This window comes from Pleurodeles waltl, chromosome 8 (assembly GCF_031143425.1).
Source record: "Pleurodeles waltl isolate 20211129_DDA chromosome 8, aPleWal1.hap1.20221129, whole genome shotgun sequence".
NCBI lineage: Eukaryota > Metazoa > Chordata > Amphibia > Caudata > Salamandridae > Pleurodeles > Pleurodeles waltl.
Window position 1 is genome coordinate 1,311,616,029 of NC_090447.1, and position 15,963 is coordinate 1,311,631,991.

The 15,963-nt window shown below is 50.9% G+C and overlaps 1 protein-coding gene across 1 annotated transcript in view; it reads right to left on the reverse strand.

Moving 5' to 3' along the window:
• RNF17 (ring finger protein 17) overlaps positions 1-15,963 on the reverse strand; it is a 1,983,649-nt gene that overhangs the window by 926,751 nt on the left and 1,040,935 nt on the right. Inside the window, exon 21 of the mRNA XM_069202301.1 lies at positions 11,987-12,102. Coding sequence (XP_069058402.1) covers positions 11,987-12,102 — 116 coding nt within the window. The remainder of the gene's footprint in view (positions 1-11,986; positions 12,103-15,963) is intronic.

The following is a 15,963-nucleotide window of genomic DNA, read 5'->3' on the forward strand; positions in this document are numbered from 1 at the left end:
CAAGACTGGGTTGATTTCATTGACCATTCAGTGAAGGCCTTGGAGGGGTGGTTACATGGCAGTAAAGTTACTGATTATGACAGCCTGTATAACACAATCCTGAGAGAGCATATACTTAATAATTGTGTGTCTGATTTGTTGCACCAGTACCTGGTAGACTCTGATCTGACCTCTCCCCAAGAATTGGGAAAGAAGGCAGACAAATGGGTCAGAACAAGGGTGAACAGAAAAGTTCATACAGGGGGTGACAAAGATGGCACTAAGAAGAAAGATGGTGAAAAATCTCAAGATAAGCATGGGGATAAGGGTAAAACCAAAGATCCCACTTCACATCTTAAACACTCTTCAGAGGGTGGGGATAAAACTAATTCTTCCTCTTCTTCTCAACCTGCACACATTAAAAAGCCTTGGTGCTTTGTGTGTATAAACAGAGGCCATAGGCCAGGGGATAAGTCCTGTCCAGGTAAACCCCCTGAGCCTACCACCACTAATACATCAAGCTCTAGTGCCCCTAGCAGTAGTGGTACTAGTGGTGGGACTGCTGGCAACAGTCAAGTTAAGGGTGTAGTTGGGTTCACTTTTGGGTCCATAGTAGAAACTGGGGTAGTCACTCCCAAGACAGTTTCTGTCACACCTAGTGGCATTGGCCTTGCCACACTGGCTGCTTGTCCCCTTACAATGGATAAGTACAGGCAGACAGTTTCAATAAATGGTGTTGAGGCCTTGGCCTACAGGGACACAGGTGCCAGTATCACTTTGGTGACTGAAAACCTAGTGGCTCCTGAACAACACATCATTGGACAACAGTATAAAATTATTGATGTCCATAACTCCACTAAGTTTCTTCCCTTAGCTATAATTCAGTTTAGTTGGGGTGGAGTTACTGGCCCTAAGCAGGTGGTGGTATCACCTAGCTTACCTGTAGACTGTCTCTTAGGTAATGACCTAGAGGCCTCAGGTTGGGCTGATGTAGAGTTTTATGCCCATGCAGCCATGCTGGGCATCCCTGAGGAATTGTTCCCTCTCATTTCTACTGAAATGAAAAAGCAAAGGAGAGAAGGCCTGAAAACTCAGGATCCCTCTCCATCAACAGGTAAAAAGGGTATCACAGTATCCCCTAACCACCCTGCCATTCAGGATACCATTCCTGTGGTGGGAGAAACCTCTCCTGGGGTGGCACCTGTTCCAAGGGAAGCATCAGCTGGCAAAGCTGTACTCCCTGAGGTGGAAGTACCTCTCTGTGGGATAACTAACATTGGTGACAAAAAGACCATTTTAGTTAACATGGAGCATCCCTCCAACCCTCCCAGAGAAACTTTAGTGCAGAAACCCTGCACTGCCTCACAACACTTAGGACAGCATCCCTGCCCTAGTGTGGAGCTCATAGGACAGCATCCCTGTCCTGCTCCAACCCAAGAGAAACAGCATCCCTGTTCTCTCTTCCAGCCATATGGACAAAGTTTTTGCCCAGCTATGGCTTTTCTGAGACAGCATCCCTGTCTGGCATTTCCATCACTACAAATAGGTTCAGTGGACAATTCCCACTGCTCTAAACTAAAACTTACTGATAGAAACTCTGAAAATACATCTTCACATTGTTGCTTAGCTAAAAAACTTCAAACAGGGTGGTTTACATCCCCACAGGGAAGTAACCATATAGTGGATGATAAAGGGAGTAACCAGTCTATTGCAGAGCTACTCTCTACTTATCACCACTTAGACAATAAAGTCTCAACTGGCCAAGGTTAGCCTTATTGTCCTTCGTTTGGGGGGGGGGGGGGGGGGTTGTGTGAGAAAGTAGCCTCTTTCTAGCCTTGTTACCCCCACTTTTGGCCTGTTTGTGAGTGTATGTCAGGGTGTTTTCACTGTCTCACTGGGATCCTGCCAGCCAGGGCCCAGTGCTCATAGTGAAAACCCTATGTTTTCAGTATGTTTGTTATGTGTCACTGGGACCCTGCTAGTCAGGACCCCAGTGCTCATAAGTTTGTGGCCTATATGTGTGTGTTCCCTGTGTAGTGCCTAACTGTCTCACTGAGGCTCTGCTAACCAGAACCTCAGTGGTTATGCTCTCTCATTTCTTTCCAAATTGTCACTAACAGGCTAGTGACCATTTTTACCAATTTACATTGGCTTACTGGAACACCCTTATAATTCCCTAGTATATGGTACTGAGGTACCCAGGGTATTGGGGTTCCAGGAGATCCCTATGGGCTGCAGCATTTCTTTTGCCACCCATAGGGAGCTCTGACAATTCTTACACAGGCCTGCCAGTGCAGCCTGAGTGAAATAACGTCCACGTTATTTCACAGCCATTTTACACTGCACTTAAGTAACTTATAAGTCACCTATATGTCTAACCTTTACCTGGTAAAGGTTAGGTGCAAAGTTACTTAGTGTGAGGGCACCCTGGCACTAGCCAAGGTGCCCCCACATTGTTGAGAGCCAATTCCCTGAACTTTGTGAGTGCGGGGACACCATTACACGCGTGCACTACATATAGGTCACTACCTATATGTAGCTTCACAATGGTAACTCCGAATATGGCCATGTAACATGTCTATGATCATGGAATTGCCCCCTCTATGCCATCCTGGCATAGTTGGCACAATCCCATGATCCCAGTGGTCTGTAGCACAGACCCTGGTACTGCCAAACTGCCCTTCCTGGGGTTTCACTGCAGCTGCTGCTGCTGCCAACCCCTCAGACAGGCATCTGCCCTCCTGGGGTCCAGCCAGGCCTGGCCCAGGATGGCAGAACAAAGGACTTCCTCTGAGAGAGGGTGTTACACCCTCTCCCTTTGGAAAATGGTGTGAAGGCAGGGGAGGAGTAGCCTCCCCCAGCCTCTGGAAATGCTTTCTTGGGCACAGATGTGCCCAATTCTGCATAAGCCAGTCTACACCGGTTCAGGGACCCCTTAGCCCCTGCTCTGGCGCGAAACTGGACAAAGGAAAGGGGAGTGACCACTCCCCTGACCTGCACCTCCCCTGGGAGGTGTCCAGAGCTCCTCCAGTGTGCTCCAGACCTCTGCCATCTTGGAAACAGAGGTGCTGCTGGCACACTGGACTGCTCTGAGTGGCCAGTGCCACCAGGTGACGTCAGAGACTCCTTGTGATAGGCTCCTTCAGGTGTTGCTAGCCTATCCTCTCTCCTAGGTAGCCAAACCCTCTTTTCTGGCTATTTAGGGTCTCTGTCTCTGGGGAAACTTTAGATAACGAATGCAAGAGCTCAGCCGAGTTCCTCTGCATCTCTCTCTTCACCTTCTGATAAGGAATCGACTGCTGACCGCGCTGGAAGCCTGCAAACCTGCAACATAGTAGCAAAGACGACTACTGCAACTCTGTAACGCTGATCCTGCCGCCTTCTCGACTGTTTTCCTGCTTGTGCATGCTGTGGGGGTAAGTCTGCCTCCTCTCTGCACCAGAAGCTCCGAAGAAATCTCCAGTGGGTCGACGGAATCTTCCCCCTGCAACCGCAGGCACCAAAAAGCTGCATTACCGGTCCCTTGGGTCTCCTCTCAGCACGACGAGCGAGGTCCCTCGAATCCAGCGACTCTGTCCAAGTGACCCCCACAGTCCAGTGACTCTTCAGTCCAAGTTTGGTGGAGGTAAGTCCTTGCCTCACCTCGCTGGGCTGCATTGCTGGGAACCGCAACTTTTGCAGCTACTCCGGCCCCTGTGCACGTCCGGCGGAAATCCTGTGTGCACAGCCAAGCCTGGGTCCACGGCACTCTAACCTGCATTGCACGACTTTCTAAGTTGGTCTCCGGCGACGTGGGACTCCTTTGTGCAACTTCGGCGAGCACCGTTTCACGCATCCTCGTAGTGCCTGTTTCTGGCACTTCTCCGGGTGCTACCTGCTTCAGAGAGGGCTCAATGTCTTGCTCGACGTCCCCTCTCTCTCCTGGTCCAATTTGCGACCTCCTGGTCCCTCCTGGGCCTTAGCAGCGTCCAAAAACGCTAACCGCACGTTTTGCAGCTAGCAAGGCTTGTTGGCGTTCTTTCGGCGGGAAAACACTTCTGCACGACTCTCCACGGCGAGAGGGATCCGTCCACCAAAGGGGAAGTCTCTAGCCCTTTTCGTTCCTGCAGAAACCTCAGCTTCTTCTGTCCAGTAGAAGCTTCTTTGCACCCGCAGCTGGCATTTCCTGGGCATCTGCCCATCTCCGACTTGCTTGTGACTTTTGGACTTGGTCCCCTTGTTCCACAGGTACCCTAGATTGGAAATCCACAGTTGTTGCATTGCTGGTTTGTGTCTTTCCTGCATTATTCCTCTAACACGACTTCTTTGTCCTTAGGGGAACTTTAGTGCACTTTGCACTCACTTTTCAGGGTCTTGGGGAGGGTTATTTTTCTAACTCTCACTATTTTCTAATAGTCCCAGCGACCCTCTACAAGGTCACATAGGTTTGGGGTCCATTCGTGGTTCGCATTCCACTTTTGGAGTATATGGTTTGTGTTGCCCCTATCCCTATGTTTCCCCATTGCATCCTATTGTAACTATACATTGTTTGCACTGTTTTCTAAGACTATACTGCATATTTTTGCTATTGTGTATATATATCTTGTGTATATTTCCTATCCTCTCACTGAGGGTACACTCTAAGATACTTTGGCATATTGTCATAAAAATAAAGTACCTTTATTTTTAGTATAACTGTGTATTGTGTTTTCTTATGATATTGTGTATATGACACTAGGTGGTACTGTAGTAGCTTCACACGTCTCCTAGTTCAGCCTAAGCTGCTCTGCTAAGCTACCATTATCTATCAGCCTAAGCTGCTAGACACCCTATACACTAATAAGGGATAACTGGGCCTGGTGCAAGGTGCAAGTACCCCTTAGTACTCACTACAAGCCAGTCCAGCCTCCTACACTCTCCAACATCATGGGAGCTTACCATCATTCCCAGGAGACAATGACAACAGTACTGGCCAAGTTTCAGGAGACCCAGCGGCTGCAGGAGGAACACTACCTTGGGATCAGGGAGGACTTGAAGTCCATTAACAACACCATGGTCACCATTGCAGGGGTGCTGCAAGACCTTGTCAACACCAGGAGGGACACTGTGGCACAACAAGGGGCCCATGACACTAGCCTGGACGATGAACTGCCCTCCACCTCCGCTAGTGGACAGGAGGCACAGCCACAGGAACACGACACCAGCACCCCACCCCCTGCACATCACATGGAGAACCACCCCGCAAACGGTCCCTGAGATCCAGGAACAAGACAGAGAACATTGCCAAGACCCCCGCCAGTAAATGAGACCCCCCCTAAATGTCACCCTTCTGTCCCACTTTGTCACCCTGTCCATCCTTAAACTGCCATTGCTCCACTTCCTATGCCGCTTTGGACAATGCAGCTGTGAAACAAATAGACTGAACTCTGCCATGGGCATTCCTCCACCATCCCCCAGCCCATTTTACAACCCCCTCCACTTATTAGCACAGAAATAAACACACTTCAATTACAAAACAATCTGGAGTCAGTTTGTGCTTTCACAAATGTGTAATTGCAATAACCATGGAATATAGCAATGTCAATTTACTTGTGCACATACCAATGTAACACAGCTGTAGGCCAGGAGGAAATATAGCAGAGGACACAAAGTGGGACCCACATCTGTGAAATGGAAAGGCAAAGTGACAAGTCAGGGACCATACACTGAGTGAAAATGACAAACTTATGCTAGCTCCAACAATTGTATGAGATGTGGGAGGCAGTGACATCATCTTACCTGTGTCTCACTGGAAGTATTGCATGATTATGTTGTTTTGGCTGTCAATATCCTCTTCTTCACTGTCCACAGCTGCCACAAGACCACAAGACCACCAGCTGGCCCATCCTCCTGCAGAAGAGGCACCTGCCGTCGCAAAGCCAGGTTGTGCAGCATACAACAGGCCACAATGATCTGGCACACCTTCTTTGGTGAGTAGTATAGAGAACCACCTGTCATATGGAGGCACCGGAATCTGGCCTTCAGAAGCCTGAAGGTGCGTTCAATCACCCTCCTAGTTCGCCCATGTGCCTCATTGTATCGTTCCTCTGCCCTTGTCCTGGGATTCCTCACTGGGGTCAGTAGCCATGACAGGTTGGGGTAACCAGAGTCACCTGCAAATATCGAGGGACACCTGTTAGACACACACTAACCCTTAGGGACAACCCCATACCCAGACACCTATTCACACTGTATTGGGTCCTTGGCCTCACCTATTAGCCACACACTGTGCCTCTGGAGTTGCCCCATCACATAAGGGATGCTGCTATTCCTCAAAATGTAAGCGTCATGCACTGAGCCAGGAAACTAGGCATTCACATGGGAGATGTACTGGTCTGCCAAACACACCATCTGCACATTCATCGAATGATAGCTCTTCCGGTTTCTGTACACCTGTTCACTCCTGCGTGGGGGTACTAATGCCACATGTGTCTCATCAATGGCACCAATGATGTTAGGGATATGTCCCAGGGCATAGAAGTGACATTTCACTGTGGGCAAATCTTCCACCTGAGGGAAAAAGATGTAGCTGCGCATGTGTTTCAGCAGGGCAGACAACACTCTGGACAACACGTTAGAGAACATTGGCTGGGTCATCCCTGATGCAATGGCCAATGTTGTTTGAAAGGAACCACTTTCCAGGAAATGGAGTACTGACAGGACCTGCACTAGAGGGGGTATCCCTGTGGGATGGCGGATAGCTGAAATCAGGTCTGGCTCCAACTGGGCACACAGTTCCTGGATTGTTGCACAATCAAGTCTGTATGTGACTATGATGTGTCTCTCTTCCATTGTCGACAGGTCCACCAGTGGTCTGTACACTGGAGGATGCCGCCATCTCAAAACCTGCCCCAGCAGACGTGCCCTATGGAGGAGAACAGCGAGCAGAGAGTCAGCCAACACTGAGGTATCACAAAATGTAATTTGCAGAAATTTATTAATCCGCAATGTGCCTGTAACTGTGTGTATTCCAGGCCTAGATAGGTGTGACACAGTTATTATTAATGCCATGTGGCCTCCTTAAATGGCGGCTGCCTGACCTGTAAGGTGGGGCAAGGGGATATGAGGTAACCGTGCTGGCGGACGACACCGTTGCAGTGGGCAGTCGAAGACCGTGGCGCAATTCAGCATTGGTTAACATTGGGCCCAATGGGTCCGAGGAGCCAATGACGATGTACGCCGGCAGTGACGGTACGCACCGCTGCGGATGTGACCGCCATTTTCTGTCTGTTCACTCACTTGATACCTGACCTTCAACAGGAGAGGACCTACACTGCAAGTGCTGCTGTGACCTGTGTCTGGAAGCGACGATGGCTCATGTGTCTGGGGAAAGGGCCCCTGCCTTCACTTCGGAGGAGTTGGAGAAACTAGTGGATGGGGTCCTCCCCCAGTACACGCAACTGTACGGTCCTCCAGACAAACAGGTGAGCATGCTGAATGGGCAATGCCTGCTTTGAGTGGTGTGGCTGGAAGATACATGGGGGGCTGAGGCCTACATGTGCGGATGGTGAGTATGTGCTTCATTGCATGGGTGGGAACTGGTGGCCAATGAGTATGATGGTCCGGACGGGTGAGTAATGTCCTTTCCCCCTGTAGCATTCCTATAGGTCAGCACCCACCAGAAGAAGGTTATTTGGCGTGCCATCGCCACAGACGTCCGGACCCTGGGGGGCCTACAACAGACAGAGCACCCACTGCTGTAAAAGATGGGAGGACCTGCGCCGCTGGAGCAAGAAGACGGCGGAGGCCCAGCTGGGGATGGCCTCCCAACGTGGGAGGGGTTCCCGTCGCACCATGACCGCCCTGATGTTCCAGATCCTGGCGGTGGCCTATCTGGAGTTGGATGGGCACTTGAGGGCATCACAGCAGCCTCAAGGGGGTGAGTACACTCTCATTCAGCTGACTGTGCGCGCATTACGAGGTGTCTGGGTGGGGGAGGTGGGCAGTGGGTTCCCCTAGGCCAGGGCGATCTTGGTAGGCAAGGTCCCTTGATAGGCAGGCTATGTGGCACCCCAACCCCACTAGTGGTAAGAGCCATCTACACCTAGTAAGGCTCCTGTGACTTCCACGTGTGCAGCAACTGGGCTTAGGCCTCGTACCCCATGGGCATGTGAAAAATCTAGGAACTATAAGTGCATGGCGTATTGCAGGGGGCTGCTCACTGTCTGTTGTGTCCGCCAACGGTAGTGGTGTTGCATGCACTGAACATGTCTTTTTTCTGTCTTCCCCCCCCCCCCTTTTCGTGGTCTCCCTGTTCTTGTGTGCAATAGCATCATCAGGCGGAGGAACATTGGCAACAGAGCAGGAGGGAGCTGCATCCCACTTGGCCCTGGAGGGTGAAGCTATGGAGTCTGAAGCCACCAGTGGGACGGAGGGCGAGGGGAGCTCCACGGCAGAGACAGGAGCAGAGACCAGCGACAGCGGCGACTCCTCTGACGGAAGCTCCCTTGCGGTGCCGGCCACTCTGTGCCCACCGCATCAACAGGTACAGCCGCCACCCCCTCTACCAGCACCACCCTCCCAGCAGCCCCTCAGCATCTGTCCCTTGCCCGCTCACCCAGGAGGGTGGGCATCTCCTTCGTCCCAGGCACCTCAGGCCGTGCCCCAGTCAGCCCTGCTGCCCTCAGTGAGGAGGCTATTGACCTCCTGAGATCCCTCACTGTTGGGCAGTCTACCATTCTGAATGCCATCCAGGGTGTTGAGAGGCATTTGCAACAAACAAATGCATACCTGGAGGGCATTCATTCTGGCCAGGCAGTCCAACAGAGAGCATTTCAGAACAGAGAGCATTTCAGGCTCTGGCCTCAGCACTGATGGCAGCCATTGTCCCTGTGTCCAGCCTCCCCCCTCCAACCTCCTCCACCCAGACCCAATCCCCTGTACCTCAGCCTATCCCAAGCACACTATCAGACCAGCATGCACACACATCAGCACACAAGAGTGGCTCAGGCAAACATAAGCACCACAAATCCCACAGGCAGTCACACAAGCAACATACCCATGCACACATACCAACATCTACTTCCTCCACCCCAGTTTTGTCTCCACTTACACCTGCATGCACTACATCCTCAGCCACTATTTCCATCACCAGCACGCCCATCACCGCTCACGTGCAATCACCACCCCCACTACCATTCACACATCCCCAGTGTCCTCTCCCAGTGTGTCTGTGAGCCCTCCTCCCAAAGTACACAAACGCAGGCACACACCCACCCAACAGCCATCCACCTCACAACAGCCTCCAGCCCATGCACCTTCACCCAAATTCAGCAGACGTACACCTCCTACAACCACTACCTCTTCCTCCACTTCCAAACCCCCTCCATCTACCCGTCCCAGTGTGTGTAAAAAACTTTCCTGGCTAACATTGACCTCTTCCCTACACCCTCCCCCCCACCATCCTTCCCCTAGGGCCAGGCTTTCCAGGTCCCAGCCCAGCACCTCAGCCACCACATCCCCAGGCACAGTGGTACCAGCAACTGCGGGTCATGGAGTGCGCCAACCATCAGGGCTGCCAGTGTGCCACGTAGCGAGGGCAAGGACATTCCGCAACCTGCCAAGGTGAAAAAGGTTCCCACATCTCGGAGGGAGAAGGCGAAACCACCAGCCACCAAGGGGTCAGCGAAAATGAAAGGGGATAGTGGCAAGACAACTGCGCCACCCTCAAAGGTGGGGAAGGGCCAAAAACAGAAGGGCAGGTCAGGAGAGGGCATGGTGGCACAGATGGAGGGACCAGTGTCACACCTTATGTCCACGTCCACGCCAACCTGTACGGCGCTGAACACCGCCACCTGCACCGCCTCCGACATGTCTACAGCTGCTGCGACAGTCCCCAGCCTCTTCCCCGGTGGGCAGCCGTCCGAGGCTGCAGGAGACATCCTGCTTTCTCCCTCAGCAGGTGCTGACACATGCCCCGCCGGCCACAGACCCCGCCGCCAGCACTGCCACCACTGACCCCGCCGCCAGCACCGCCACCACAGACCCCGCCAGAACAGGCCCCACCGCCACAAGCACCGCCAGCGGCCCCGCGACGTCCTCAGACAGTGGCACCACCGTTGACATGTCTACCGTCCCCAGTGGTCAGTCGTCCAAGGATGGTGGTGAGTTCGAGGACCCTGGGCAGCTTCCATGAAGCATTACTGTCATCACTGTTGGAACCTGTAGGTGGAATGCGAAGCCGCAGCAGTGTGGGGTATGTCACTACTTCCATGGCGTATCATGCTACCTGTACCTCGCCAATGTCGTGCCACGCACACCCAGATGAGTGCATTGTACCGGCCACACTGCACGTGCAGCACTCTGGGCACCAGGCCCCCTCCAGAACCAGTGGAGAGATACATCCACTACCTAAGTCCTTGGCAGGATGAAGCACTCTGGGCACCAGGCCCCCTCCAGAACCAGTGGAGATACACATCCACTACCTCAGTCCTTGGCAGGATGAAGCACTCTGGGCACCAGGCCCCATCCAGAACCAGTGGAGAATGACATCCACTACCTCAGTCCTTGGCAGGATGAAGCACTCTGGGCACCAGGCCCCCTCCAGAACCAGTGGAGATACACATCCACTACCTCAGTCCTTGGCAGGATGAAGCACTCTGGGCACCAGGCCCCCTCCAGAACCAGTGGAGAATGACATCCACTTGAGAGACTGTGGCTTTGCACTCCCCAGGATAAAGCAGTGGGCAAACCACCCACTGGAGAGACTGCAGCTTTGCACTCCCCAGGATACAGCAATGGGTGTTCATCTGGCTGAGGTGCCCCCCCCCCCCCGGTGCCGGTTTCATTTCGATCTGATGCCCCTCCAGTGTTCTCTCTGTTTGCAGTCAGGTATCTAGTGTGGGTTTCACCCATGCATTTTGGGCCCAGTGGTTCACGGACAATGATTGGTGCACTATCCGGACTTGTGTAGTTGGTGTACATAATTGTATTTACTGGATTTTTAACTTTGTTAATGAGATTTCACATGATTACATTCGTTCAAATCATTTCCTTTTGTCCTTGCGTTCTTCCAGGGGGTGGGGGTGGGGGTATGTGTACTGTTGCTGCATGTATTTGTGTGTATGGTGTTGTGGGTGGGGGTGTTGCGTGTGTGTGTGTCTCTCTCTTTTACCTCCCCCCTCCCCTGTGTTGTAGGTGCGGTACTCACCGTGGTCGTCGCTGCCGTCTTTGGTGCTCCTGATAGAAGAGAAGGAAGACCAGCATCGGCAGTATCTGTAATTCGGGCTCCATGGTGTCCTGGTTCCTCGTGGGGTGTGGAGAGGTGAGTGTTTTCCCTTCTGTGTACTGTTTCCGCCGTGTTTTTGTTCGTGTTGGTTCCGCCCCGGAAAAGGTGGCGGATAGGCATCTTGTGATATGCGTGGGTGGTACATTGTCTTCCGCCTGTCTGTTGGCGGTTACCGCTGTGGTGTTTGTTTCTACAGCCGTGGCGGTCGTAGTGTTAAAGTGGCTGTCTATCTTGGCGGTTTCCGCCATGGTCATGATTCCATTTTTTTTCCGCCGGACTGTCTGCGGTATTACTGCCGCTTTAACACCGACCGCCTGGGTTGTAATGAGGGCCTATGTCTTGAAGAGTTTTTTTACATAGAATACAGATCGTAAAATGCTGAGGCATTCATAGTTGGATGAACTGTATTGTATTAAAGTCTTAAAATTTGTTATGCATGTTACCACATGAATTTATAAAAATATTTAAAAGAGACGGCTAACTAGAAATATACACAAATGCAGTACCAACAATCTGGAATGAATGAAAACTTATTTTCATGAGTGGAAAACTGATGAAAAAGTAAAGCACAATGGAGTTAAATAAATAAGCAAAACAAGCATGGCTTCTTTTTTCGTGGTTATTAACAAAACAGTAGAATTCTGTCAAGGAGTAAATTAATGTAAAATTCACAAATAAATAACTAATATAAGGAAAAGCAGTTTATAGTACCACAAGCTTTAGGATAATATTTGAAACTACAACAGAAAAACAACTGCTTACCTTCTGAGGTATACTCAGAAATTCATCTTTTACCTTGCGCAGTTTTTTCACATTTACCTTCTCAATGTTGCCAAAATCAATATATTTCACCTCAACTTCTCGCTTCCCAGGCAGACCTACAAAACATATATTTTTTTTGTTAAGGACTGCAGGTAACTCACACACTGAGGCTAGAAAATAGTTTGGTCAAATACCTTTGTAAACTACAAATGGCTGTATCATACTTGAGAAAAATGCTATGGATGCCAAAACAATGCAATTCATCATTTTTAAATAAAACATTTTAAGGGATAATTTTAGGGACAGCCATCACATAATTAAAATATAAATCTAATGAAGAATTCTAGCCATAAATTCATTATCTTAGAATTATTCCCTGGATCTAGAGCTTTTTCGTAAGCAGTATCCCGTGTGCTGGCAGGTGGCGTCAATCAGCTCTGTCTGGCATTGCCGGTGCCAAAGTGAGGTGTGTGGTTGCTATATAGGTGCCAACCATCAGTTATTTTCTTTCCTCACCAGTCAGCACAGATCCTGAAGGAGTTTCCCCCAGGTCATTTTTCGACTAACCTTTTTTATTGACTTATGTTGAAGTCTTTTTCTGAGTATCTTCTCCATGTGTGGCAGGGATGTCTTCTCTGAAGGCTGGCTTCAAGCCCTGTGGCGCCTGTCACCACTCAATGTCAGCGACGGACTCACACCCTGCATTGCCTTTGGCGCCCTGAGCGCACCCAAGATTCAAAGGCCTGCTCCGACTGCCACACTATGAGCCCGAAGGCCTTGAGGGAGCGATCTCTCAAGCTCCTGGTGGTCTGATGGCCAACGCTGCAATTACCTTTATCCCAGTTGGGAGGTCCCGGGAGCTGTTGCTGAGTCGAAGATCTTCATCACACTCAGTCATAGGGTGATTCCGGTAAGTCCCACTGCCAGAAAGAGATACAGAAATCAAAGAAGTCTTTGACTTCATCTCATCTGTCGACAGACAAGACGAGGTAGCACTAGCATTCGAAGTCTGGCTGTGTGACTGTGCCAGCGCCTTGGTTTTCTCTACACCTCTCGAGTTTCCAAGAGACAGAGCAACCCCCGCTCAACTTCAGGAGTTTTATTAGGCCATGTGCCTCATATCTGATTGTCCCCTACTGATGGCACACCTTCAGGCCCCTCCTGTTCGAGAGTAGCCCCTGCAGGATCCACACTGGTGTCTCTGACCCCGGCATCAGTCGAGCCCCTTGAGTCCATGGATGGATCCTAGCTGGCACTGGTCGTACCATCTCGACTATCCCCAGTGCCAGTCCCAGTGCCTACACCCCCATTGCCATCCCTACTCTGATCCTTGACACCGAGACAAAGCTGGAGGGGCATCGAGCCATGCATTCCTGGTCAGAGCTTAATCCCTATTCTTGTGGGATAGGGCTCAGTGAGGAGTAGGAAGGGTCACTGGACTGAAGAATACCAGCCTTTTGACCCAAAAATGGACTTGTGTGAAGATTTAGTGGAAGCCAGCTAACTGGGCACATCTCCATATACTGGCATGCTTTCTCCCCCTACCATGGTTATGGAGGGGGGACCATCTTTTGCAATGGTGCTGAGAAGGGCGGCATACGTCCTTGACCTTAGCCTGCCTTCTCTGGCAGTCAAGACAAACATCTTGACAGAGGTGCCTCAGCGGGAGTGACACCATCAGATCCATTTCTCCCTTTTACTGAAGCCCTTACAGAAGCCCTGCCAGGGAACTGGGCCAAGGCCATCACAGGGGCTCCTGTGAACAGGACAATTGCTTACCGTCAGGGTACCATTCAGGGGAAAACAACTTCCTCCCATAACACCCTACCCTAGAGAGCTTGGTGGTCCAAGCCCCTACCTCCCACATAAATGCTGGCACCTGTTTGTGTGTATACCCTGGTAGTGTAGACACCCAATGCTGTAACAAGGTGTAGCCCTAGGAACAGAGGCACTGATATTAGATCTATTCAATATATTTATCACATCGGGAATGACCTTTCGAACATGGTGGATACAAGGGGAATCAAATTATTTGCCCTGAAGAAGTTCTTTGTTAAGGATGAAACACGTTGGTTGTCTATGCTGTGAATATGTGCTGTTTTAAGAAAAATGAATAAAGAGAAGATTGGAATGAAACTACACTAAAGAACTGGACTTAATATTGTTGACTGTGGTGCACTGCCAGTATTTAAATAGCATTTTCTACTGCACCACTGGGTAAGGGGTGTGGTCGTGGACCCTTTGTTAGGAAAGTTTTTTTCTACCACCAGCTTAGCACTGTGGTCAATGAACCGTATGTGCCTTTTGTGCCACTAGTCCCAAGCTCTGTGGGATACAGTTGCGCCACGTTTGGCTGAGGACAACTGGCTTTTCTGGGGTCATCCAAGCATCTCTTATGGACATGCCCTTTGATGGATCCCATCTCTTCAGAGATAAGGCGGATTCAACGCTGGAGCGCTTTATAGATATCAGGGCTATGGCCAGGTCCTTGGGCCTTTCCATGGCCCCACGCCACCCCCAATCCACCTTTTGAGCCCACGGAAAGGGCTTAAAGATGCGTCTATATCCTTCCAGTCACCGTAGCGCACAAGCTTCCCAGGTTCTGCCTGACAGAGAACCTGGTACCCACAGACCCCTTTGGTCGGGCATCTTCAGTCAGACCAGTCCACCACCCTCTGACAGCCATAGCCTCCAAACCCTCATACTCTGCCCTCTTACCATCACAAGCACCCAGTGGGGGGCAGAGTACGCCATCACCTGTCAAACGATCAGCGCCCTCTGATGCCACCCACATGCAACAGGCTGATGGAGGACCATCTATTCCTTTCTCTGCCAGGAGGTCACAGCTCCCCTGGCCAAGGAAGCCATTGAGAGAGTGCTGATGTCAAAAGTAGGGAGAGGTTGTAAGCGGAGAGTAAGCTACTTACTGGTGCCCAATAAGGACTGAGGCATTTGCCCTATATTAGTCTTGCATGGTCTCAATTTCTGAAGAACTTCAAAATACTCATGCACGCTCAATTCCTGTCTGCCCTGAACCCTGGAGACTGGATGGGAGTGCTGGACTTGCAGGACGCATATTTCCACATTCCCGTACTGCTTGTCCACAGGTGTTACCTGCAGTTGACAGTGGACCACAAGCGCTTTCAGTTGACCGTGCTCCCTTTTGGCCATACCAGCGACCCTTGGGTGCCCACCAACATCACAGCGGTGGTTGCAGCACATCTGTGGAGATCAGGGGTGCCAGTATTCCCTTACCACAATGACTGGCTGGTGAAGGCGGACTCTCCCGAGGCTGTCATTCTCATCTCCAGACTACAGCAGGCCTCCTCCACTTGCTGGGGTTCACTATCAACATACCAAATTCACCCCTGACTCCCTATCAAATGTTCCCTTTCATCTGAGCTGCTATAGAAACAGTACTGTTTCAAGCGTATCCTCAGGAACAGTGAGTCCAGGATATTCAGGCTACAATACCTATGTTTGAGCCTCTATCTTGGATTTCGGTGAGAATGACAGGCTGCTGAGCCTCATGTTCTCCTGCATCCTATTTGTGACACATGCCCACTGGCATATGCAGGCTCTGCAGTGGGACCTGAAGTTCCACTGGGCGCAGAATTAGGGGAATCTCTCCATTGTCCAAATCTCAGATGCAACTGCAAAAGATCTGCAGTGCTGGCTAATGAGCCACGACAAGGTCAGCGGCAAACACCTCTCCCTTCCTCCACTAGATCTGACAGTAGTGACAGATGCATCGGCCACCTGGGAGAGGTGGAGATAAGAGGCCTCTGGCAGAATGTGGACTCCATATTACCAATTCTGGAGCTGCAGGAGATTCAACTGGCATTCAAAGCCTTTCTACCCTCCATCAAGCAAAGGATAGTGCAGGTGTACATGGACAGCACCATTGTCATGTGGTACTGCAACAAAAAAGAAGGGGTGCAGTCGTGGAACCTTTGGCAAGAGACCCTGCCTCTCTA